Source organism: Perognathus longimembris, chromosome 3 (assembly GCF_023159225.1).
Source record: "Perognathus longimembris pacificus isolate PPM17 chromosome 3, ASM2315922v1, whole genome shotgun sequence".
Classification (NCBI taxonomy): Eukaryota; Metazoa; Chordata; class Mammalia; order Rodentia; family Heteromyidae; genus Perognathus; species Perognathus longimembris.
Genome location: NC_063163.1, coordinates 105,035,493 through 105,061,042, shown reverse-complemented (window position 1 = coordinate 105,061,042; position 25,550 = coordinate 105,035,493). Strand labels below are relative to the sequence as shown.

At 43.7% G+C, this 25,550-nt stretch overlaps 1 protein-coding gene across 1 annotated transcript in view; it reads left to right on the top strand.

Moving 5' to 3' along the window:
* The window catches only part of Fli1 (Fli-1 proto-oncogene, ETS transcription factor), a 119,746-nt gene that overhangs the window by 44,824 nt on the left and 49,372 nt on the right, over positions 1–25,550 (top strand). Inside the window, exon 2 of the mRNA XM_048343656.1 lies at positions 21,077–21,288. Within this exon, the coding sequence (XP_048199613.1) occupies positions 21,077–21,288 (212 nt within the window). The remainder of the gene's footprint in view (positions 1–21,076; positions 21,289–25,550) is intronic.

Here is a 25,550-nt window from a genome sequence, read left to right as displayed (position 1 = left end):
CCTACCAACTTAAGAGGCTGAGATCTGAGGATTCCAATTCAAAAACAGCCTGGGAAGGGAAATCCAAAAGACTCTTATCTCCAGATAACCACCAAAAAAGCTGGAAGTGGATTTGTGGTTCAAGTGGTAGAGTACTAGCCTTGAACAAAAAAAGCTAAAGGACAGTGCCCAGGACCCTGAGTTCAATCCCCAGGACCAGGAAGGTTTGGGGGAGGTATGAGTTTATATAACAAACTATGGACATCTTTTGAAGTTCAAAAGATAAAGTTCTGCAGTAGATCTCGCTCTTAAGTGGACAGGGACTTCGGAAGGTCCTTTGCATACTGAATTTCTTGAGTCCAGCTAGCCAAGTGGAGATGATGGTGTGAACTGTAAGTAGGAGCCTTAAAAAAAGAAAAGGCCTTGCTTGATCCAGAGCAGAGACAGGCTGAGGAAGCTTGGGTGGCAGCTAGCAACTTCCTCTCATCTGTGAAATGGGTACATACTGTGACTCACCTTGGAATTTATTCTCTCTCTCTCTTTCACACACACACACACACACACACATACACAATGAAACACAAGTAATGGTTCCATAAGTGAGAATTGTAGAAGACACACAAAGAATCCTACTTAACTTCTTACTTTCATGAAACATGGCACTCCTCTCTCCTGTCAGAACTTGAATGAGCCAAGCACAGCAGTAATGCCAGCTGCTTCTTGGGAGGCTAAGGTGACAGATTCATTGGAACTAGAGCCAGAGACCAACCTAGAAAAGGAGATCCCTGACCCACCAAATAAAAATAAAAAGGAAGAACCTTAAACCCAATTAAAGGGCTAGGAATATGCAGGACATACAAAGTCCTGGATTTGACCTCAAGCATCATTGAAAGGGAAGGAAAGGAAAAGAAAAGAGAAGGATGCAGGGGCAGGGGGAGGAGGGAAGAAAAAAAAAGAAAAAAGTGTGTTGGAGTCATGGCTCAGTTGGTAGAGTTCTAGACAATAAGTGAAAACATCATGTACCAAGTTTGAATCTCAGTTTGGGACCAAAAGTTAAAAAAAAAGGAAGGAAGAGGAAAAAGAAAAAGGAATTAAATTACTTGAATGAACTCTTGATGAAAATTGGGTTCCCAAACTATTGAAACATCTCTAAATACTCCTTTTATCCACATCTTCCAAAATTGGTGTTTATATAAGCAATGATTGTGTGTATATATATGTATATATATATATATATATATAATCATTTTTTGTTGGTTGTGGGGCTTGAAGCAGGGCCTGAGACTCTTTGTGCTCAAGGTAGCATTCTATCACTTGAGCCACAGCACCAATTCTTGTTTTAGAGTGGTTAATTGGATATAAGAGTCTCATGGGGATTTTTCTGCCTGGGCTGGCTTCCAACCGTGATCTTCAGATCTCATCCTCTGAGTAGCTAGGATTATGCAGCAGCATGAGCCACTGGTACCCGGCTTTTTAAATAAAAATATTCAAAGAGAGATAAAGAAGGAGCCCCTTGTCTCCCCATACCCCATAATCTCATAGACCATGCTGGAAGTAGTGATAGGAGGTTTACAATGGCATCTAAGGTTGCTTACTCTAGTAACAAATCACTCAAAAGACTAACTTCCATGTAGTTTGCTCTAATACTTGTGAAATTTACTACCTATTCAAATGTTGATGAACACCCCACCCCCCCGCCCCGGGGACTTTTAATAGATATAAAATTGAGGATCTGGCAGTCAGGGGCAGAATGGCTTAATCAGAACTTTTGTTGAAATGACCTGTTTGTTTTCATGGACATCCATGGTTTCCAGAGTTAGACTTCCAGATCATCATCTTGAGCTCTGGATCCGGGAGGAATGAGCTCCATATACATGCATTCTATCCTTGTCTTCGTTGTCTTTGTCTTAAGTCACAGCAACATTTGCTTGGGTCTTGTCACTGTTGTAGTGTAATGGTTGGAGAATGCATCCACGAGGGAGCCAATATTCTCTGCGTTACCCTTCTTTCCTCCATCCTGCTGCCTTGGGCACCAGGGCTGCCATTTTATAGAAGGAAAAGAAAAAGGGAACTTGAGGAGTAATCTTTGCTCTCAAGACCCCACCATTGGAGCAGAAACCAGAACTCTAGACCCTCTACCCAGTGTTCTGTTCACAACATCAACATCTGCTTCTTGCTAATATCTGATGCTAAGAAATAACCCAGAACCAATGCACCAAAAATGCAGGACAGCCAAAGCTTATTATTCAGCTGATGCTAAGCCCCAAGTCCCTTCCCCCGCTGCTCTCTAGGCTTTCCAAGTGCTTCCAGGTGGGACAGCCAAGTTCAAGGCCATTCTGATTTCTGGTTATCTTCTCCTTGCTCTGCCTCTATTCAGAGAATAGAGAGAGAATGAACTGAACCCAGCTTTCTAGCCAGAAAGATCCTTTTTGTTGTTGTTTTCCTCTTTGCATCTTACTTCAAAATGTGTGGCATTGGGCACATTGTATATCTTAGCCCAGGCACAGTGTTTTTGTTGTGTTATTATTTTCTTTGTGTGTGCCAGTCCTGGGGCTTGAACTTAAGGCCCCGAGTGTTTTCCCTGAGCTTTTTGTTCTTCCACTTGATAGCTGTTGAGAGTGATAGAGCTAATTGCTCTATGTGTCTCCCCAGACTTTCCTGTCTGGGCTGGCTTCGAACTATGATCCTCAGATCTTAGTCTTGAGAGTAGCTAGGATTATAGGAATGTGCCGTGAGCACCCCATGGAAGGCAGTTGCTTTTTACTTATAAACTCTATCATGAGAGCAAGACAAGGTGATGATTATAAAAGCACTTTAGACAGCAACATGCTATATACAGGTTGCAATTGTTACCAGTGTTGAATTTATTCTTTTTTATGGTCAGGAGTGTAAAGATTTTCTCCATTAATTTCAGAAACAACAATAACTGAACAAAGCAAAGTTGCAGGGGTGCAGTTCTGCCCTAGAGTCCTGTATCCCTGTTGAGCTTTCCAAGACGAAACAAAACAAAAGAAGAAGGAAAAAGCAGCAGCAAATACTGCTTGGTTTTGCATTTTCCCTTCTGTTTTCTGATTAGAGTCTCTATAGCATGAGTGCAGAAGAGAACCTCAGAACCTTGTGTTTGCTGTGGATAAGCACCGAACTCGATGTTTATCAGCACTTATCGCCTGCTAACTCACTCTGGAGATGTGGGGAGATCACTCAGCCTTGCTCTGGGGGAGAGGCAAATCCTCTTGCCCAGTTTCAGCCACAGGTGTGGCCCATGATCTTTTAGCCCATCCCTCCAACTCCGTTCTCCTGTTCCCTATAAGTGTAAAAGAAGGAAGCAGGGAATGGGAATGGACAGTGAAGTACGGTGAGTGGAAGAAGCAAAGGAGTTTTGGAAACAAGCCCTGAAGCGCTGCGAAAGTAGATCACGAAGAGAAAAGAATGGCAGACTCCCTTCCCATCCAGTGCCCCCGTACTTCCTACCAGCTGCCTCCTCTGCTCTCAGCTTTCTTTTCCCAGCCTCCTTGGGGTTCACCCACCCCTCACTATTCCACAGGCTTGTTGGCAGAGTGGGAGAGTGGAAGGGAAGGGTGGGGGGAGGTAGGGGCAGGGAGAGGGGAGAGCCAGCATTTTATTAGGCTGTTGGATTTGATTTATTAGGGGGGAAAAATCTTTCGCTTTCTTGCCACACAGGTTATTCTCAAAGTGAAAACTCTATTTTACTTTGAGGGGAAAAAAATGGTGAAAGTGCCTCCAGTTATGAATGGAGCTCTTTGTTACCTTCCAGATCGACAAGACAGACTGTTTGGTTCATGTCTGTGCACTAGTAAAGGAGTACGGGGGCCTGGGAGACAGATGTGGCCTTAATTGCATGGAAATATTAGAAGATCGTTAAGCCATTTTGACAGGATTTTCCTCTTGCTGCCTAGGCAGAGGGCTGTGTCTGAGCTGCATCAAGTCTGGCCTGGCCCTTCGCCTGGGCCTCCCGTCCCCATGTGTGAGGACACATGGGCCCGTGGTTCACTTGCTCTGATATTATAAGGAAATAGATAGATGCCTCCATGTCACCAGCTTTGACTCCACATCTGTGCCCCACCAGTACAAAGAGCAATCTCTCAAGAAATCTCTAGACCCATAGAACCGTTTAGGAGGGGAAAATACTGTCAATTAAATCAATGTGCTCAGATAGTTGTTAACATATTGCATCTGATAAACTCAAGATAGGCCCATGGTTCACTTAAAGAACCTCATCTAACACGTCACATTACAGCTTTGGCCACAGCGTGCTGTGTAGAACATCTATTGTGGAGCTATAGCTCCATTTGCTGCCCAGAATTTTGAGAGAGGATCATGCCATATGTGCTAGCCTAGAAAAAGATCAAAATATTAGAGGAAAATGTGTAGTTTTTTTTTAAACCACATCTGTGTGGATTTCACAGCATTGAAAAGTGGAAAAATATTGTAAGTTGGAACTATTTTTTTTTTCCTGGTCATGGGGATTGAACTCAGGGTGTAGGTGCTGTCCCTGAACTCTTCTGCTCAAGGCTAGCAACTCTACCACTTTGAGTTACAGTCGCGCTTGCAGTTTTCTGGTGGTTAATTGGACTTCCAAAGGCTTTCCTTCCCGGGCTGGCTTTGAACCACGATCCTCCTGAGTAGCCAGGAATATAGGTGTGAATCACCAGTATCAGGCTAGTCGGGGACTGTTTTAATCAAGGATGTGTACACATGAGTGCATGGATGGAGTGTGATTAAACTATCTGCAGACTGTAAGTTGTGCTCCACAAAGTTCCAGGGACCCAAATAGGCTGGGAGAATGAAGCTGTCACAACAACCATTAGTGATATCCTGGGACAATGGCTTTTCTGCCTGTTCACTTCTTTCCTTGGACTTTTCTTACAGAAGTCACAGCCCACAGAAGTACAGAAATCAGATCAATAGAATCCTTGAATGTTTAGTTGGCAAAGAACAAGACAAGAAGCTCAGCCTCACTTCTCCTAGGCTAGCCTGGTTACAGTTCTCATGTATGTTTAGCCCTCTCTTCTCCCACTTGACCCAGGTACTTTAACACACACACACACACACACACACACACACACACACACACACACACACAGAGAGAGAGAGAGAGAGAGAGAGAGAGAAAACAACTATTTTACCATTTACTTAAAATGAAAAATAATTAGAGAGCGGGGGAAGAAGGCCTTTCAAACTCCAACTGGTGTATATATAATCTAATAATCCATTTGGGATACAGGAGAAAATGTGTATTCCATCAAATCTTTCTGAGTTGGAAAAGAAGACATCTAGGCTGGAACTTGGAAAGGGTTAGTACCACACAGTCTTCCCTACCTCCAGAGGAATGGGCAACTTAAAAATCATCCATGGTCAGGAACCACTTCTCAAAGTCGAGGTCATAGATGGCTGCATAGATGATGTTTAGGCCACAACCCAGAAGGGATGAGGACTGGGTGATCAAAAAGGAAGGCAGGTGAAGAGAAGAGGGAGAGGATGGCAGCAGCTGAGATCTTGTTTTCAGAGTAAAAGGCAGCACTTCCGGGCATGGTTGACATGTCAGAGTCCCTAGGCTAATCTTGTCAAACTTGCTGTTCTCCTAAGGGCTTCCCCTTAAGAAGGACCAAGGATATATTAAGGGGCCAGGCACCCCAGTCTGCAAGTTCTGGTTTAAAATACCGGCACTTGGCCCACTCTCACTCCAGCTCTGGGGCCCAAGTCACGAGCTCATTGTCAGGATTCAGAGGATACTACTGCAGATTCTTACACTGCCTGTCTAGCTTACTCCAGATCTACAAACTGTATTAGGGCCCTGCTGGGAAGATCATAGCATGTTTCTCAATAGAAAGAGATAGTGTATTTGACCCAGGCACAGTGACTCAAGCCTTTAATTCTAGCTACTTGGGAGATCGAGTTCAAAGGATCATAGTTTGAGGCCAGCCTGGATGCAAACATTTGTGAGATTCCATTGCACTCAATGGCTTCGGTGTGTTAATGGTGCACACCTGCCATTTGCAATGACACAGGGACATGCAAGTAAGATGATCACAGACCAGGCTGGCCTGGGTATAAAGTGGCATTTAACCTAAAAAGTAACCACCTTATTGTTGACCACCCAATCCTCATGCCCTATAGGTTGTGGCCTAAATATTATCTAAGCAAATAGGGGCTGGAAGTGTAGCCCAAATGCAAGAGTGCCTGCATGGCAAGCATAAGGACCTGAGTTCAATCCCCAATACCAATGTAGAAGAAGTAGAAGAGGAGGAAGAAAGGAAGAAGGAAGGGCCAGGCACTAGTTGCTCATGCCTGTAACCCTACCTACTTAGAAGGCTGAGATCTGAGGAGCCTGGGTCAAAGCTAGCCTGGACAGGAAAGTCTGTGAGACTCTTATCTAGAATGAACCACCAGAAAACTGGAAGTGGAACTGTGGCTTAAAGTGGTAGAGTGATAGCCTTGAGCAAAAGAGCTCAGGACAGTGCCCAGGTGGTACATTCAAGCCCCATGCCAAGCAACAACAAGTAAAAAAAAAAGAAAGAAAGAAAGAAAGAGAGAAATATACCTTTGATAGTGCTGGATCTCAGTCCCTATCTAGTTCATTGTTTTGTTATACTGAATGTCACAAACAGGATACTTTGTAGAGAGTAAAAATGCATTTCTTACAGCTCTGAGTGCTGAGAAATTCGAAAGTATGGCGCTGGCATGTGCCTGGTGTCTTATGGGGGCCGTTGCTCTGCTTCATACATGGTGCAGGACAACATATGGTGAGGCAGCAAGCCAGCCAGCTTGAGTCTCTCTTCGTACAAAGCCACAAATACTATCTTAGGGGCCCCACCCTCATGACCTCATAGTGAGTCCTAAGTAATTCCCAAAGGCTCCACCTCCACATATAGTTAAACATGGGAATTTGTGCATTCGATTGTAAATACATGACCATTGAATGGACACATTCAAACCACAGCCACCCCCTTCCTCTTGTGTGTACCCCAGAAGGGATAGGATGGCATGTTCGCCTGGGGTCCTTGCTGGCTATTTGTGATCAGCAAAGTCCCTGGGTCCAAAAAGGGTTAACATTCCCACTCTGTTCACTGCTTTCTCCTCCTCTGAAATTCCCTTCCTGAGCCATCTCTTTCTACCTCACCTCCTGCCACCTTTTCACGATGCCAGGAGACCACTGCTTCCTTGCTTGCTGAGATGTCATATTGATTGAGGTATCCAGAGAAGCTAGCTGAGATGATTTAAAGAGTTCCTGGTGACATTAACAATGTATGATTTTGATTTGTATACATCTTATACTTTCCAGAGGACTTTTAAGGATCATGCTCTTATTCACATCACATATCATAATTCTCCCCTTCCTCCTGCTTATTTGATTCAGGGTGTCTTTTCCTATGGTCACCTTCTGATCTGAGCACAGCTTAAGTTTCTACAGTTCCAGGGCTACCAGAGTATCCATCCACATTGGCAAAATTAACCATATACCTGTCCCATGTTTAATTCCCTGTACAAACATAGTTACACTGGGAGAGGAAAACTTCCTGTTATTCTCCTAATTTCAAAATGCAGACATTCTTTACTATCCAAGTATAGATGGTCCCATGGCCCCTTGTGAGTACCAAATGTAAAATTATATAAAATGGCATAATGTTTGAGTATAGCCTAAATACAACCTCCTGTATACTTTAAGTCATCTCTAGATTGCTATCAACATCTAATACAATGCATGCTGTATACATGCATCTTCTATGGTATGGTTAGGAACTACTAACATGAAAGATAAACTTGCACATGTTCTGAACAGAGAACTTTGTTGCCAAATAATTCAGATATGTTGGGATCTACAAGTGTAGAATAGATTGGATCCAGAGGGCTATTTATACCTAACCAATGCCAGTAAAATTTCAGGGTACTCTTATCACAGTGCCTAGTAGATATCCAATACATATTTGTTACATGAATGATCACATCAATGGTTGAGTGTGTGTGTGTGTGTGTGTGTGTGTGTGACAAGAATGTTTCATGATCCTATCATGAGATAGGACATACTAAAGAAATATCTAGAGTGACTTAGTTATGTTTTTAAGCACACAACCTACTCCCAAATAGAAGTGTCTAGAAACTGTACTGTTCACTACTGGTTGCTACTCACAATATGCAGCTACTTAAATGTAAATGAACTAAAATTAAGTGAGATTTAAAATTCAATTTTCTCAATCACACTGATCATATTTCAAATGTTCGGTAGCCACACATGGCTAATGGCTTCCACGTGACATAAGGCAGGTTTTAGAATATTACCATTAGTGCAGACAACTCCACCAAGCAGCACTGATCTAGAAGATAAGATTGAAGAGTTCAAAGCTGGTCACCACTGGCTCACACCTGTAATCCTAGCTACTCAGGAGGCTGAGATCTGAGTATCCTAGTTCAAAGCCAGCCCTGGCAGACACATCTAAGAGATTCTTATGTCCAACTAACCAGCAAAAAGCTGGAAGTGAAGATATGGCTCAAGTAGAAGAGCATCAGCCTTGAGCAGTTAAGACCCCAAGTTCAAGTCCCAATACTAGCGTGTCTGTGTGCGTGTGTTCACATGCACGCACGCACACATGCACACACACACACACACACAGTTTGACTTTCTTCCACAGAAAAAAGAATCAGGGTTCCTATAAACATTTTGGCTTCTTAATTTTGATTTTATTAAGATTGATGCTGAAGATTATGCATTTGTTAGTCTTTTCCAAAATCATTAACTTGTTTAGAAGTCATGCAGGCTGATGTCAGACCTGAGACTTTTCTTGGCTCAGGATTAGAAGGCACCACAAGATCACAAGTTTCTCCATGGAAGTAAGATTGGGACAGATGTGGGAGAGAATCCTGAAAGAGATGACATTGATCAGATGCATTGTGCTCACAAATTGGTATGCTGAAAAGAAACTACTTTGTACAACTACTTTAAGATAATAAAAAATAAAGAAGGTCCCCTATGGGGATTTTGGCTGTCACCATTTCGCAGGAAGATACAAAGGGTATCTCCACTGTGTTTCGCAGGAAGATACAAAGGGTATCCCCACCGACGTCTTCCTTCTCCTCACCAGCGTGGAAATCTCAGTCATTCAGATGATCAAGTAAAAGTAGCAGCCTTTGACAGTGGATCCTAAAGTAAATGGAACTGAGTAGAAAAATGAGGGAAAAAAAAAGTATAACTAAGAAGCTTTTGGATAGTTTGGGACATCTCCCCAGGGCATTTCCAGCTGGCAGATTTGTCTGCCATCCCCCATAAATTTTTGGAATGTCACAAGTTGGGCCTCAGTGCCGCCATGACACATGTCCTTGAGACAGACAGACGGGAATTGCTCCTGCTGGGCAAGGTCGGCAATTCTAGAAGCTTCCAAGAGTAGAACACTCAGGGCCCTTTATGGAGAAACTAAAGCAATACCAAGTTTCTAGGATCTGTCAGTGGGTTTTAAGCTAGGGTTTCTGCTTAAACAGCTTTATTGAGGTTGACAAAGAAAATATCTGTATGTAATCCCACTGAGATGTTTTCATTGGAGGGCCATGGCAGGACTTGTTCACAAAGTATCTGCTTTTCCTATAGATGGATGCCGAGAGACAAGGAGGCCCCAGTGCCAGACTGCCTAGGTTTGGCACTCAAGTAAAATAAGGATGAAAGCCAACTCAGTGGGTGACAGCTTAGAGGGTGGTTGCCAACTGTGAGACCAGCTGTGTACCGGAGATGGAGTCTGAGCTCAACGATGACAGGACACTTGGCTTCTTGTGTATAGACCAGGCTGTCCTTGCTTCCCCTTACCTCCTTCCTGCAAGAGAACTCAAGGGTAACAGATGAGTTAGTGCATGCAGAGATAGCCAGGTTTGCTATAAGTGACCATGACCAAATACTGTGTCGTTTAAACCCAGACAATTCTGATTTAAAGGAAGCACTGGTATATATTTTCTACAATAGGTAAAGAAACAAGCCCCAAGAGGTGACACGTTTTTACTATATTAGAACCTGTAGATGCTAATAAGATTGTGATTAGAGAGTGTGTATAATGTGATAGGCATGAGTTGGAATGCTACTATCATCTCTACTTTAACTAAGAAGGGAACTGAGGCAAAGAAAGATTAAACAGCTTGCCTAAGGTTACAAAACTGACAAGTGGAAGATGAAAAATTCAGAGTGTGTGTGTGTGTGTGTGTGTGTGTGTGTTGGTGCGTGTGTGCCAGCACGGGGGTTTGAACTCAGGGCCTCACATGTTTGACTTTTTTTTTTTTCTCAAGGTTGAGCTGTAGCCTTCACCACAGCTCCACTTCTGGCATTTTTTTGCTGCTTAATTGGCTATAAGGATCTCGCAGATTTTTCTGCCCAGGCTAGCTTTGAACCAGGATCCTCATATCTTAACCTCCTTCGTAGCTAGGATTACAAGCAGGAGCCACCAGTGCTGAACTACAACTCAGATCTCGATTGGTTTTGTGGATGACAGCTCAGATGACGGTCTGCTGTCCAAACAGCACAACAGAGTGTCCTTAACACACATTTACTCTCACTATTTACTTACTTAGCTCTCACCTCTGCCCTCTGGAGGTGGTTTTGTCATTGTGCTCATCTTATGATTGAGTGGACCAAGGCGCTGTGGTAATAAGTGGTGATAATGTCTATAGAAAAACACAAAGAAAATCCATCCTCGAGACATTCATAATCTAGTCAGCGAGGATGTAAACCTATGAGAAAGTATACATAAGACAAGAGTTAAATTGAGATAAAAACAATGTGACGTGGTGATTCAAGAGCAAGTGAATGTACAGCACCTTTGGGCTGAAAGAGAGATTTCTGTGGTGGCCTAGAGGGGGTAGGCTGCCTGGAGGAGGGGGACAGACTTGGACTGATCAACAGTTTGGTGAATGAATGAGATCTGATTAGGCAGAAAGATAGGGAAGGCAAGTCTGTGAGAAAGCAGGTGAAGCTGGTCTCAAGTGAGACACTCAAGAGCAAGCAAGAAATATACATTGAGCACACATCTTAAAGTTAGGCGCCACAAAGGTTATCCGTGACAAGAAAAAGGGTTGGAAATCCAACATAAAAAGAAGAGAATCCGTTTTTAAAAGGGATGTTAGAGTACAAAAGAGAGAGATTGGGGCGGAAGGGGGTGGTCCTGAGACAGAAGTGAAGAACAGATGAGGAAAAGCAGCAGAGGACACTAAGGGACGAGAGAGACCATGGGAGTTAGGCAAAGACAGAACCCAGAGCTGTTGAGCTAGCCCAGAAAATGGACCTCTTTAGGCACGACTCCCTTCCATTATTCCCTTCCCATCCACAAAGTCTGGCCACATGTTGCTGTAACAATATGGTAACCATATGCCCTTGGCCCACAAAAGAACTAAACACCTTGGGTAGAATGGTTCATCCAGATGTGGAAGCTAGAAATACTGCACCCTCAGGACCCCAGGCCAGGCTGCCTCCCGACGTGATGGGCATGAGGTCAGCAGGCGTGCCTCCACAGCAGTGAATCATGAAAAGGAAGCAGCCATGAAGAGGTGGGGAACAGACTTAGGGGCTCCCCCTTCCTCATGCTCTGGGAGGAAATGAAATGACATGTAGTCTCTATGCCTGCTTTGCCTATTCTCCCTGGCCACTATCAGTGATATAAAATATCCAAATATCTCAGACTTTTTCCCATTATGGACCCATAAGAGAGAACACTCAGCTTCCTGTGTGTGTGTGTGTGTGTGTGTGTGTGTGTGTGTGTGTGTACGTGCATGTATGAGTGCAAGTTGAGGCCTGAGCGTAGGGTCTGGTTGCTGTCCCTCTGCTTTTTCATTCAAGATTGTCGATCTGTCACACCACACCCTCATTCCTAGCTTTTTGGGTTAATTGGAGATAAGAGTCTCATGTCCTTTCCCTATCCAGGCTGACTTTGAACTGCATTCCTCAGATCTCAGCCTCTGGAGTAGTTAGGATTGCAGGTGCGAGCCACTGACATCCAGCTAAACCAGTACAGCTAAACCAGTACTTCCTTCATGCTCCTCCTAATGGCCCCTCAATGGTTGGTGGAGGGATAGGAGCAGAAAGGGGGGAGTGGCTTTTGCAGGCCTGTTTCCTACGAGGCTTCCTGTGAGGAATCTGAGGGTTCTGGTTGCCACGGCAACTGTCACATGAGGAAATTATGGGATAACATCATAGCTTCTAGGAATAAGACCTCAAGTGGTTGTTCAGAGGGAGCTGTCAGTGGCTTCGTGTTTAACAAGAAACGGTCACTGGGTGGGGCTGGTATATATGTGAACAAAATGGTGGGAGGGAAGGGGGAGTGAGGGCCAAGGCTTCATCAAAAGTACTTGAAGCACAGAGAGAACAGGAAGGTAACTAGTAGAGGTATTTGCTGGGGGGCGGGGCGGAGAGGGTCTCTACCTTTCCCATCATGCTGTGGGGCATTTATTCATCAAAATAATTGTTTGTATATCTATTAGGTACTAGAAAATGTGTAAGCAACAGGGAATAAAAGCAAAAAAAATTAAGTGAACATGGGCCTGCTCTTTAAGGAACACACAACATCAGAATTTGCCATAGGGGGAAAAAAAAGATGGAAAAACTTTCCCTAGGATCCTAGGAATGGAAGAAATATCTAATGAAGCATGCCACCATCACTGTCTCCTCTACCCCAAAGCACAGGAAAACTGGCAGAAAGTACTATCTGCTTTCCTGTGGATGTCTGCATGTGCCCTGGAAAGCCCATCTTTTGAGATCTGAATGGCTTCACTCCCTTCCTTTCCTTGTCACTCAGGTCTCCTCTTGCCCCTGCTGGCCCAGATGAAGAGCCTGATCCATCTGAAGGCCAAGACTTATGGGTGTTTTTCCCCTCCTATTTTCTTCTGTTTTTCCTTAAGGAAACTTCTAAGTGTCTTCTCTCTTGAGCCGTAGGGCGGCTCAGGACATCTCTGGCATGGGTGACATTCAGACTCCTGGGCCTAGCAAGCCTTGCTGTCACTACTCAGTTTCCCCCAGGATGGAACTAAAGAGGATGGGTGCTCGGCTATGGGAGAGGGTCTGAATTTGTTTTCAGTTGCAATAACTTGAAAACCACTAGGTTATTTATAAAGAACAGAAGTTCTGGAGATTGGAAAGTCTAAGAACAGAGTGTCAGCATCTTCTCAGATCTGGTGAGGACCTTGTTGCAGAGAGGGTCACTCTGTAGAGTCTTGACATGGTGCATAGTATGCTACAGTAAGATTGAACAGGGTTGTTAACTTGTGTCTCTTACTTGTCTCATGAAGCCACTAACTCAATCATAGGGGCCCACCCTCATGACCTCATCTACTCCAAATTGCTTCCCAAAAGGCTAGCCTCCAAATATTATTATCCCGTGACTCTGGGGTTTAAGTTTCAACATAAGCTTTGGAAAGCATCATAGAGGGCAGTATTGCTATATTATTATTATTTTTAAGGATTAATACAAACCACCTGGTTGAAACCGGGCAAAATAAAATCTCAAAGCAATTTATACAAGAAGCCGTTTGTTGGGGTGGGTTGCAAGATAGGAAGGCTAACAAGACACTGCTAACCTGGCGTCTAGGATTTGCTGCAGTGGTCGACAGTTCCTCTTTATCATCACTCCTGTGAGTCATTGAGAGCTTTACTTAACCCTTATAGACCTCTCCAGAACAGCAGGACAGTATGGGCAACAGGATTGATGCTTCTTGCTCATTGTAAGCTCAACATACCACCCTCACTATGCCCAGTCCACTTGGCACCATCGAATTCATCTTAGGCCACTCCCACTTTATTTAGCTGAGAGAAGATTGGCCCTCCTAGAGTCAACACATGACAAATTATGCACAAAAGAACATTGCTGACCCTTGGCAGTTTCCATTATCATTAAGATAAAGTAGCTTAATGGGCACCAGTGGCTCACTCCCATAATCCTAGCTACTCAGGAGGCTGAGATCTGAGGATATTGGTTTGAAGCCCATTCAGGCAAGACAAAGCATGAGGATCTTATCTCCAGCCAGAAAACAACAACAACAAAAAAGGCTGCAGTGGAACTCAAGTAGTGACGCAAGTAAGAGTGCCAGCCTTGAGCAAAAAATGCTTACTGACAATATCTAGGCCCTGAGTTCAAGCCTGACTACCAGCATACACACACACACACACACACATACACACACACACACACACACACACACAAGCCCAGCATATGAACTGATGAGATCTATTTATAAAGAAATAGAAAGTAAAACTGTGGTACAAATTTTTCTCCTCTTGGGGCTCAGATGAGCCTTGAATCTTCTTCCTAGGGTTTTTATATTCAGCACTTTTTTTTTCTTTTCAGTAGTAAATTTATTCTCTGTGGGAGGAGAATTAACTTTGATCTTTAGAAATGCCTTTTAAATGTGGTTATGGTCACAAAAGTGGCTGTGAAAACTCAATGACAACAGGCCAAGGTCTACAACCACCCATGGGAGACCTGGAGAAGCGTCTAACAGGCAGCTCATGCCAAACAGACAGCCACAGCTCTGGATTCTATTACATGGCCTGCCCGTAGAGAACTCAGAGATCCTGTTCTCTGAACTCATTTAAGCTCATTCCATTAATTTATTAAACCCCATTAAATAAATTACTTTTATCTGCAAAGGTTTTCAATTCTGTCTTGTGGGAACTGCTCTGGCTGCTCTTGTCTGGATCATCCACTGTGAAAGCCCCCTTCCCCAGTAAGTGGAGATTCATATTGTAAAGGTATTTCAATTGTGCTGCTATAACAAAATGCCACAGACTGGTTATTTTAAAGAATAGAAATATATTTGTCATGTGTACTATTCTGGAGATGATTAAGAAATCCACAATCAAGGAAGGGCATCTGGTGAGGGCTTTTTTTTTTTTTTTTTCCCTGCATCATTGAATGATGGAAAACAGAATGTCAAAATGGTGAGAGGAAAGAGGGAGGGAGAGGAGAAGGGTAAGGTTAGGGAGAGTGAGAGAGACTTTAAGAACAAGAACTTGGTTTTGTAACTAATCTATTCTCACAATAATACATTAATCCATTCGTGAAGGCAGAGTTGTTGTGACTTAATAATCCTTTAATGCCCACCTCCCAACATTGTTACCTCAAGAATTAAATGCTTAGTCTGTGAACTTGGAGGACACATTCAAACCGTAGCAGAGGGAGAGTAGACTTGCTGTAAGATTACTAAAATTCATCCAGGCATTCTGAGGTTCTGGGGCAGGTCTGGCTGTGGTATTTGCAGCCTGTGATCAGAGAGGGCAAACTGGAAATGATTTTGAAGAATAGCGTGAACTCCACAGTCTAAGCATCCAGACTCATTAGCTGGAGGACTTAGGGCAATCTCCTTAAGCCTTGGTTTCTTTCTCAATAATATGAGGATCCTATGGTTAAATAAGGCTGTGATTATAGAAGTTCCTTGAAAACTTCATGTTTTCAAAAATACTAGTTCTATTTCTTATTTCTAATTTAAAAGAATGGCCCTGGTTTGTTTGTTGCTTGATCTTATTTATTCTGTTGTTTCTCAGGGAGTAGTTATGAGAGGAAGGAGGACATTTTGTCTTTGATTTCTCTTTGATTCTCTTTCATGATATGAATCTAGAATGGTTGTACTTGATGACTCACTTTCCCTCCCCCATCTAGTCAGTCATGGTGCGGATTCCCGACAATCAGTATCAGAAACAATGGTAAAAGGGTATTCAATCACCCCTACTTCCTTTGAAAATAGTTATTCAAATGTAGCTAATTGATGATGGCTAATTACAATAACTGCATAAGAAATGACTCCCCAACCTTGTGGCATAAACCAAACATGGCACTCAGGAGTTTCATCAACCTTCATCCGAAGGCTCGTCATTCACATGTCTGGAGGTCGATGCTGGCTGGTGGCCTCAGCTCTTCTCTGTATGGGCCTCTCCTCATCTTGAGCTAGTTGGGCTTCATCACAGCATGGTGGCTAATTCTAAGGCCCAGAGGCTCAAGAAAGCATGAGAAGCAGTTGAACATAGTATGGTCTTTTATCATAGAACCTTGAATGTCAAGCAAAGCTATTTCTGTGATATTCTGTCTGTGAAAGCAATCATGAATTCCCTCTGGCTTCAAGAGGAAGAAAAGGAGTAGGAAAAATCAACTCTGCTTCTTCACAGGAAGAGACAAAGATTGGAAATATTGCCATGGTCATTTGGGGCACACACGACGTTGCCCTGTTAATATGTGGTGACTTGCTAATGTTTCTCACCTTCTTCTGTAAAACTTACCTCATCTTTCCTTTTCCCCTCTGCTCTCTTGGGGATGGAAATAATGGTCAAGAAACAGGCATGGGGGTAGTAACTAGGTGGGTGGTGGGAAGCAATACATTTGGCCTGACTAACAGCAACCACTGGCTCTTCAAACTTCCGAATTGCCTTGGAGTGACCCTCTCTCACACATACACACTGCAGTCTGATGTTCCTCCTACTGAAGAACGCAGTGGGTTTCCAAAACAGAAAACAACAGAGGGCTCTGCTTCTAAGAATCTTGTCTGTATTCTGCATACTCTCTGGCTGGCAAGAGAAGGGACTGCATGTCATTATGCAAAGAATGCAATAAAAAAAAGAAAAGAACCCAAAGCTCATGTGTTCCCTGTGGTGACCTTGGGTAACGGATATACCAGAGATTAGCTTTCCAGAGCCCTGGTTTGGGAACAGCGTCATGGACCCACTGAGCAGGGGCAGAGCAGGGAATTTGGTCTGGTTGCTTGTGACCTTCTTTTTACCCATTGCCTCCAGCAAAGCTCATGAGGCATAGAGAAGTATCCTGACAAGATTCAGGGCTGAGCAAAGAAAAACATGAGACGAAGATATCATGGGAAATGAATGCTTCTCGGACCTCATGTTTTGGGTCATTCTTTTTTTTTAATTTTAATTTAATTTTATTGTCAAAGTGATGTACAGAGGGTTACAGTTACATATGTAAGGTACATTTCGTGTCAAACATTGTTATACCTTCCCTCGTTTTTCTCTCACTTTCCCTCCCCCAAAAGCCTCTCCCCCTCCTGGGTCATTCTTTGGGTTGAAAATGAAAACTCAGTTTAAGCACTGGGATAAATAAAGAGAAAGAATGACCTCTCCATGATGGCACCTGGGATTTCTCCACTAACCATGTCCTGTATTACTGCAAATCTTGTTTGGACCCTTCCTACATGGAGGATGATGGTGGAGATTTCTCCTCCTCTTCTTCCTCCTCCTCCTCTTCCTCCTCCTCCTCCTCGTTCTCCTCCTCCCCTTCTCCTCCTTCTCTTGCTTTTTGGTTGGTCATAGGTCTTGAACTCCAGGCCTGAGCACCGTCCCTGTGCAGTGCTAGTGCTCTACCACTTTGGGCCATAGCTCCACTTTGGGTTTGGGGGTGTTTAATTGGAGATAAGATTCTCATTACTTTCCTGCCAGGCTGGCTTTGAACAGTGATCCTCAGATCTCAGCCTCCTGAGTAGCTAGGATTACAGATGTGAGCCACCAGTGGCTGGAGTGTAGAGATTTCTTTAGTGCATTCCTGAATAGACTGGGGAAATCCTCAAGGTACTGTTGATACTTTGCCTTGTGGCTCGAGTCACTGGTGTCTGTGCTTTAGCTGAAGTTTGGAACGGTTCCTGAGGTTTCATCTTCAACATTGGCAGGCCATCATTTGGCAATGCGATGACCACATCCCTATCACACAACTGACATCTCCTGGTCAGACACGGAAAGTAACATGTGATTTGCTTAAGGAAGACAAAGATGAGCAGATCTGTCAGTACATATAAGAAGCATACATATATGCACACGGAGATGTTTAATACAAACACACATGTCTCTGTGACAGATTTCAAAATCAGTGATTTTTTCACTTAGGATCTCACAGACACGCTGCATTCTTTGAATATTTACTTAGTATGTGCCATGTAAACAATAAACAAATACTAGGCACCTACAGGCATTACCCTGGAGTAGACGGCTCCTCCTCTTATTTGCATGCCTATTTAAGAGAGCCCCAAGCCCCATAGAGGCCTGAACTCAGAAGCTGGACAGATGCAAAGGGAAGCGCATGCAAGGGAACATCATTCATTCGTGGTGTGAAAGGAAAGCTGGAAATGCAGAATAGTGAAACAGGGTCTGATTAGAAGGCCAATGGGTTCGAACCTAACCATCATTGCCATACCTCTTACTTCACCTCAGACAACTGACCTTTGTTTCGACTATAGGCATGAAATCAAAATTATATTTTTCCAATGTTGAGTACTCAGCCAATATCAGTTACAGAGATTAATAACCTTTTCTTGTTCCTCTGACTCAAGAAGAACCAAGGCCAGGATTTTTGCCAGCATTGTGAGCAATAATCAGAAAGTAAATAATGTTCTTGGGTCTAAAGCCAAGATGGGATCTGCCTCTGGTATTCTGGTATGAAACAGATGTGATAGTACAGAGTGATTGTCGTGCACAGGAATCTTGGGCAGAAATGGTTCACTCACCTGCAAGTGTCAGGAAGGTACTTCCCTAAGCAGTGGACACTTGTGGCCAGTCTTGAGGGGATGTTCCTGACATTCATAAAAGTTATCATGGCTCTTAGTTGAACAAGAGCTAGAATAGGAAAATAGAGGTAGATCCTGAGGGCACGTGAGGTCTTTCCTGGAACCAGGTAACAGAATTTCCAAGGCTTATGGGCAGCAGCTGGATAGCTCTGAGAAGGAAGGCAGAGTTCATTCACTCTGCACCTCTTGGACATCTGTCTTGTCCTTTCTCTCTGCATGTTGCTCTCTGCCTCCCCTCTTCTGTAGACTAGCCTTCTTGACTTCCCTACTATGGAGAAGTAAAGCCAACTCACATCTCTTGAGCTGGCCTATCATTGAGTCAAGCACTCAGCAGAAAGGGATCTATTTATTTTAGGATGAATTTCAGATACTTGGGAGAAAATTCTGATTCCTCTTGTTTTTCTAGGTGTCTGTCAGAATTAATCAGGTTCTCCAGAGCAGTGGATCCACAAGGAGGAGATAGGTAGAAGAAATCTAGGTAGAAAAGAAAGAAAAGAGAGAGGGAGCGAGAACAGAAGGAAGGAAGGAGGAGGGAGGGAAGGAAGGAAGGAAGTGAAGGAGGGAGGGAGGAAGGGTGGTAGGGAGGGAGGGAGGGAGGGAGGAAAGGATTATAGAGGCTGAGAAGTTCCATGATATTCTGATTGTAAGCTGCTAGAATGAGGGAAGCTAGGGTCATGGCTCAATCCAAACCCAAAATCCTGGGAACCTGGATGCTAATGTCCAAGTGTAGGAAAAAAAGAGGTGTCCTAGATTCAGAAGAGGGAGAACAACTTGCCTCTTTTAGGACAACCAGTGTTTTGAGTAACCAATACAAGGGAAAAAGAGACATTGATCTCACAATACCATTTCTTTACCCAGTGGTTCCCTGGCCCTCTCCAGGCATTGGCTTTTTTAGTTTTTATTGGTTATTTTATTTTAGTTATTTAGTGTGACATTAAGAACTTGACTTAGATACTGTGTATAGATCATCTCATTGTGTTCTTATTCAAAATCCACCAGGTTAGGACTGGGGATATGGCCTAGTGGCAAGCGTGCTTGCCTCATATACATGAGGCCCTGGGTTCAATTCCCCAGCACCACATATACAGAAAGCGGCCAGAAGTGGCGCTGTGGCTCAAGTGGCAGAGTGCTAGCCTTGAGCAAAAAGAAGCCAGGGACAGTGCTCAGGCCCTGAGTCCAAGGCCCAGGACTGGCCAAAAAAAAAATCCACCAGATTAGGGAATTATTATCTCTAGTTTACAGATAATTACAGCTAAATCATACTAATATCTAAGGAATAATTGATGTAGCTTCCATTGGCACTCAAATTTCTCTGGCTCCAAAGATAGTACTTAGTACTTTAAGTACTTGTGTGTGTGTATGTGTGTATGTGTGTGTGTGTTTAAGTACTACCCTCACCAGGCATGTTTTCTCGCATATGAAGTTATATCTAAATTATAAATACATATGTGAACACACCCAGGGTCATATGCAGATATACACAAACATGTCAGCTAACTAGGGCACATGCGAGGGAGCATTCCAATGGTGTAATGCCTTTGAACAACTAACTTACAGTTTAACAAAATGAATACCAGGAATGCCCCACCATCAGGGTTATTTCCTGGTCCTGATCTGCCTCCAAGACCTCTTCAGCTCTGCTCTCCCATTCTGTCCTCCCCTATACTACGTAAGTGATATGGAAGGGCTCATTTTACTGGAAACTCCACAATTCACCTGTGACCAACCAAGCCCGTGGGACACTCACCTCAGCAGAAGATCACACCAGATTCCTTACGTGTTACTTCTTTTTTTACAACAGCACTGTAGGCTTAGATCTTCACCTTGATCACCCAAGAAGCACTTCTGGGTGCTAGGTGGTCACATACATTGCTGAGAAGGTTATATCCACATCAATTCCTCCCACTTTGTTTGGCTGAATCATCAAGAGAAAGTCTAGGGGACACACTTGCTGTAGAGGCCATCTTTAGATTGCCACACATTTTGTATAAGCTAGACACTTGTGCCACAGGTGCTCATTTAATCCACCTAGCAACTGAGGGAAAATTGACCCAGTCACAGCCTTGGATACCACCACTCCCTTAGATGACCTTGAACTAAATGATCCTTCTAGTGAGTCTCTATGTCCTCCTCAGTAATATAAATGCTCATTCTCGTACAAACTCCTCATCCCCTGTCACTTGACTATGCTACTCAGTTAATGAGAGACATTCCAATTTATTTCTGAAAGAGTCCAGTGTCTACATCTCACCCAATACCTCATTCCATGCTATTCAACCACTGTTGCTAGCCTCCTCTTCTCTAATCTCTTTTTCAAGGTCACAACCTACAGGCCCTAACAAACACACTCACTTCTGTGCTCTTCTTTTGCTAATCTCATGTGTCTCTGAGGGTATGTCTGTCCTGGAGGATGGTAAGTCCATCAGTCATAGCACAGTTGGAGCTTGCAGGCAAGATTTTCCACTGCAGCCCTGGGCTATTAGACCAGCTGAGAATGAGAATGCCACTTGCCTGGGTGAAGAGCGCAAACCTTAAGCTTCTTGTCTCTTGTCTGGCCTTGCAGGAGGCTCTGTCAGTGGTGAGTGACGACCAGTCCCTCTTTGACTCAGCATACGGAGCGGCAGCCCATCTCCCCAAGGCAGACATGACTGCTTCGGGGAGTCCTGACTACGGGCAGCCTCACAAAATCAATCCCCTCCCACCGCAGCAGGAATGGATCAATCAGCCAGTGAGGGTCAATGTCAAGCGGGAATATGACCACATGAATGGATCCAGGTAAGCCTATCCTTCCCTCATGTGGAGATGGGGAGAGCTCTGGGCATGTTCCCTCCCCATGTACACACTTGTAGAACACCTGTTTGTGTCAAGCCCAGGCCAAGTCCAGTCTCTCTGGGTTAAAAATAAAGAATTAAGACACTCATCCTGTCTTGATGAAGGTTCTTAAACTTCCTAGGTAGGTCTCATTGTAGCAAAGATGACCAGATCAGTCTTCTAGTAAAAGTGAAGTGGTGAGAAAGGTAGATAGTCAAAAGGACTGTGCCAGCTGTGCTAGGAAATTAATACTACACCTGGAAAGTATGCAGGAAGGGCAAGGGAGGTCATTTTGCCTATAAAACAGGAGAGAGGGGGCTGGGAATGTGGCTTAGCGGTAGAGTGCTTGCCTAGTATGCATGAAGTCCTGTGTTCAATTTATCAGCACCGCATAAACAGAAAAAGCCAGAAGTGGCGCTGTGGCTCAAGAGATAGAGTGCTAACCTTGAGCAAAAAGAAGCCAGGGACAATGCACAGGCCCTGAGTTCAAGCCCAGGATGGAAAACCAAACAAACAAACAAACAGGAGAGAGGAGAATCCTAGAAAAATCACTGACACAAGAAAAGAGCTCTGCCTCACAGATAGGAGGCCTTGGGTTCCAGGTCCTGACTCACCATTTTGAGCACATGTACTAAGCTTCTCGGAACACAGAAATGTTTGCTTCCTGTGAGTCTTCTGGAGCCTCAGGCAAAGGGCCCAGAACTGAGCCTAAGACTCAGAAAATGTCTAGTAGAGATTTGAAAGGGAGAAAATGTTACAGTAGTTTCATTCATTACCTGGACATTTCTGGTTATTTTCACATCCTCCGTGGAACCTAAAGATAGGGAGATACAAATGAGATGTGTAAAAGGACCTTGATGGGCCAAAGAAAAACAGGTCATTTCTTACATAGGCAGAGACTGACTTTAAGCACAGACGTGAAATGGAACACCATCAGAGCTGTGGTTCAAGACTGATGAGGTGATAGTCAAGTCACTCCATCAAGTCAAGATACCCCATTCCTATAAATAAGCCAGAATGGTGATTTACATCTAGAGTTCCAATTATGCAATAAGCATAGTAGAGAGATCTCAATTCAGGACCAGACTAGTCCAAAAAAAGGGGGGGTGCTAAGGATATAACTGAAGCACTTCCTTAGCAAGAGCGAAGTCCTGAGTTTTTCCCTAATATTGCCCACCAACTTCCCCCTCCAAAAAAAAAAGGAAGATAAAAATAATTAGAAACAATAAACTTCTTGAACTAGAGTGATAGAAATGTCCATGTTGCTGCTCAGAATATTCTGGGAGTTTGGAGCATTGCAGATTTTTTTATTTTCAGATTCTAGATGCTACAACCTGGGCCTAATGAATAAGCCAGAGAGACCCAGCTCTGTTGACTGAGCCCCTCCAACTTAGAACTGGGGTAGCAGCTCAGGAAGGCTGCTTTGCTGAGCAGACTCTTCCTCTCTTGCCTCCAGAGGAGGGATCCTCTAGCACTCCAGGATACTAATCTGGGGCTAAGAGACCTGCAAGAAAATTGACATTCAAATCTCTCTTTCTAGCTCGGTTGCATTAGAAGCCAGCTGTAGCAGGACTGTGGGACAATTCAATGTTTTCCTGGCTTTGCTTGCACAAAGCAGCCTCTGATTTAAATTTACCTATCTTGACCAGATAATCATCAGGTGACAAAGAAGATCCAGATAAGGCTGAATGAAGTATTCTTCCCCACTCCAGGAAAACACAAATGAGCTACTGGGGGTTCAGAGCCAAGCAAGTGGAGCACAACTGAGGCTAGTGCCTAATATATATTCTCTAAGGCTTTGTGTATAAATAGACAGTAGGGAACAAGGATTTTCAGAACGATACCTTTGCTTAAGATGGGACCATGGAAGGTCCTATTACTAAATTGTGCTGAAATAAAAGGATATGAAGAAATAGATGGGGCCAGAAGTCAAAAGTTCACACTTGTAATCATAACGACTCAGGAAGCTGAGATCTGAGAATCACAATTCCAATTCCACAATTCCACAATTCCAGCACAGATAAGAAAGTCCATGAGACTCTCATCTCCAGTTAACCACCAAAAAGCCAGAAGTGGAGCTGTCGGTCAAGCAGTAGAGTGCCAACTCAGAATAACAAAACTAAGGGACTGGCTCAGGCTCTAAGTTAAAGACCCAGTAATCACACACACACACACACACACACACACACACACACACACACATACACACACATACACACACACACACATTGCTGCCAATCCATTTAAATGTCTCATCCTAAGTGCCATGCTTCTGTTCTCTAAGCCCGACTGATAGCAGCACTTTGTTATTTATATTTGTCTTTTTCACCATAACCTAAAAGATAGGAGTAGTTGTTTAAATGACTCCTAACTTCACATGAGAAACCCAGAGGTTTTCCTTGGAATCACTTAGCTTGTTTGTGCCATCCAATAGAGAGAAGCCACTGGCTTCAGTATTGCTGTTGAGCACTGGGTGTGGAGCTAGACCAAAAGTGTGCATTGTCCCCCATGGAAAATACAGACTGGACTTAGAATATTTAATAGGGGGAACATGTAAGACATATGGTACAATGATCGTCTTTTGTCTGTATTAGTAGATGGATACATCGTACTATATTATTTTAAAATGCATTTCATTTGTTATTACTGTTTAACTTTAAAAAATTCAACTACCAAGCCAGGTGCTAGTGGCTCACGCCTGTAATCTTAGCTACTTAGGCTGAGATCTGAGGATCCTATTCGAAGCCAGCCTCAGCACGAAAAGTTCATGAGACTTGTATCTCCAATTAGTCACCCAAAAGCAGGATGTAGAGCCAGTGGCTCAAGAGGTGAAGTGATAGCCTTAAGTGAAAAACAAATAAAAACCAAAACTAAGCAATAGTACAAGGCCCTGAGTTCAAACCCCAGTAATGGTACCACCATCCCCACCAACACCAAATACAATCACCAGCATGTTTTAAAATGATCTAGGTGGCTCAATTGTGTGACTCACATTTGGTTGGACAGCGCTGGGTCAGAATGTCTTACACCGTCTTGTGGTTCACTGTGCATTCCCTCCATGTTCCTTGATAATCGTGGCTTGCTGAGTACTTCTTCAGGCTGATTGGAGGCCCCAGGGATATTTGTGCCTCTGGCAGGAAGGAGGTAACCCACATACATGAAGCTGTAATGGCTTCTTGCTTTATATCCCAGAATTGAGCCATCTGGACCAGGGTCAAGTGGCGAGCCTGAGCTCTGATTTGCTGAGAGTTGGTCTGGGCCAGTCAGGTTATAAGAGGTTCGCCATGTCCCTTTGCTCATCTTCCTGTTGCGGTTGAATCTGGTCCTCTGAGTTGCCCTTGAAACAGCCTGGCCAATAGATTCTGTGTTAGATGTAGATTTCAGCAGCTTGATCCAAGCTGTGGTCTGCAAATAATTCTCAGCTGCATCCTGTCTCAACCACAGGGATTGGAGGAAAACAGCCCAATATCAGTTTATAGAGAAGAAACCCAGGACTTGCCTTAGGTACCTAGCCTTCAGGACTTGAACTCAGGGTTAAACTTCCTGGACTGGCCAATAACATCAGGATAAATAGGACGCCCAGAGACTTATATGCCATGCTCACCATGGTTAGCCTTATGCATCCTGTCATGTGGGCTTCCCTTTATTCAGCACCTTCCTAAATCCTTATGTTCTGAACCTTGTAGGAGGAGACATGTCACGTGTCTCCAGAGTTAAGGGTTACACTCAAAATTCTAGAAGAGCTATCAGCATCTACTATGGGTAGACAGGAATTGGTGAGTGGATTTAGGGGGATGGCTTTATTACAACTTTGCTTTCTTTGAAAGTTGTTTTTTGTCGGAGACTTTTCAAAACACAAGAAGTCATATGGATGCAGAGATCTTACAGAAGTTCTACAGGCCACAGGGATTGCTGAATCACACAGGGCCAGTGCTAAGGGGAAGACAGGCTGGTGGGCCTGAACATACCAGTGTGATGCGGGCACCTTGAGTAAATGCTTAACAATTGGCCTGAGCTTCAAATTTGTATGCCTTATTTTCAGCCACTCTGAGGTAGATGGGAAGGGGCGGGAATCTTTGAAACCTTCTAAGACGTTGTGCCTTCTTTAAGTTGCTGAAAGCTTTGCAGGTTGCATTTGGAGATTGGTAACAGTCTTGAAAAGCAATGCCCACTAACTGCAGATGCACAGAAACAAGGGTAAAGAAACGATGGCTTGCTTGCTATCC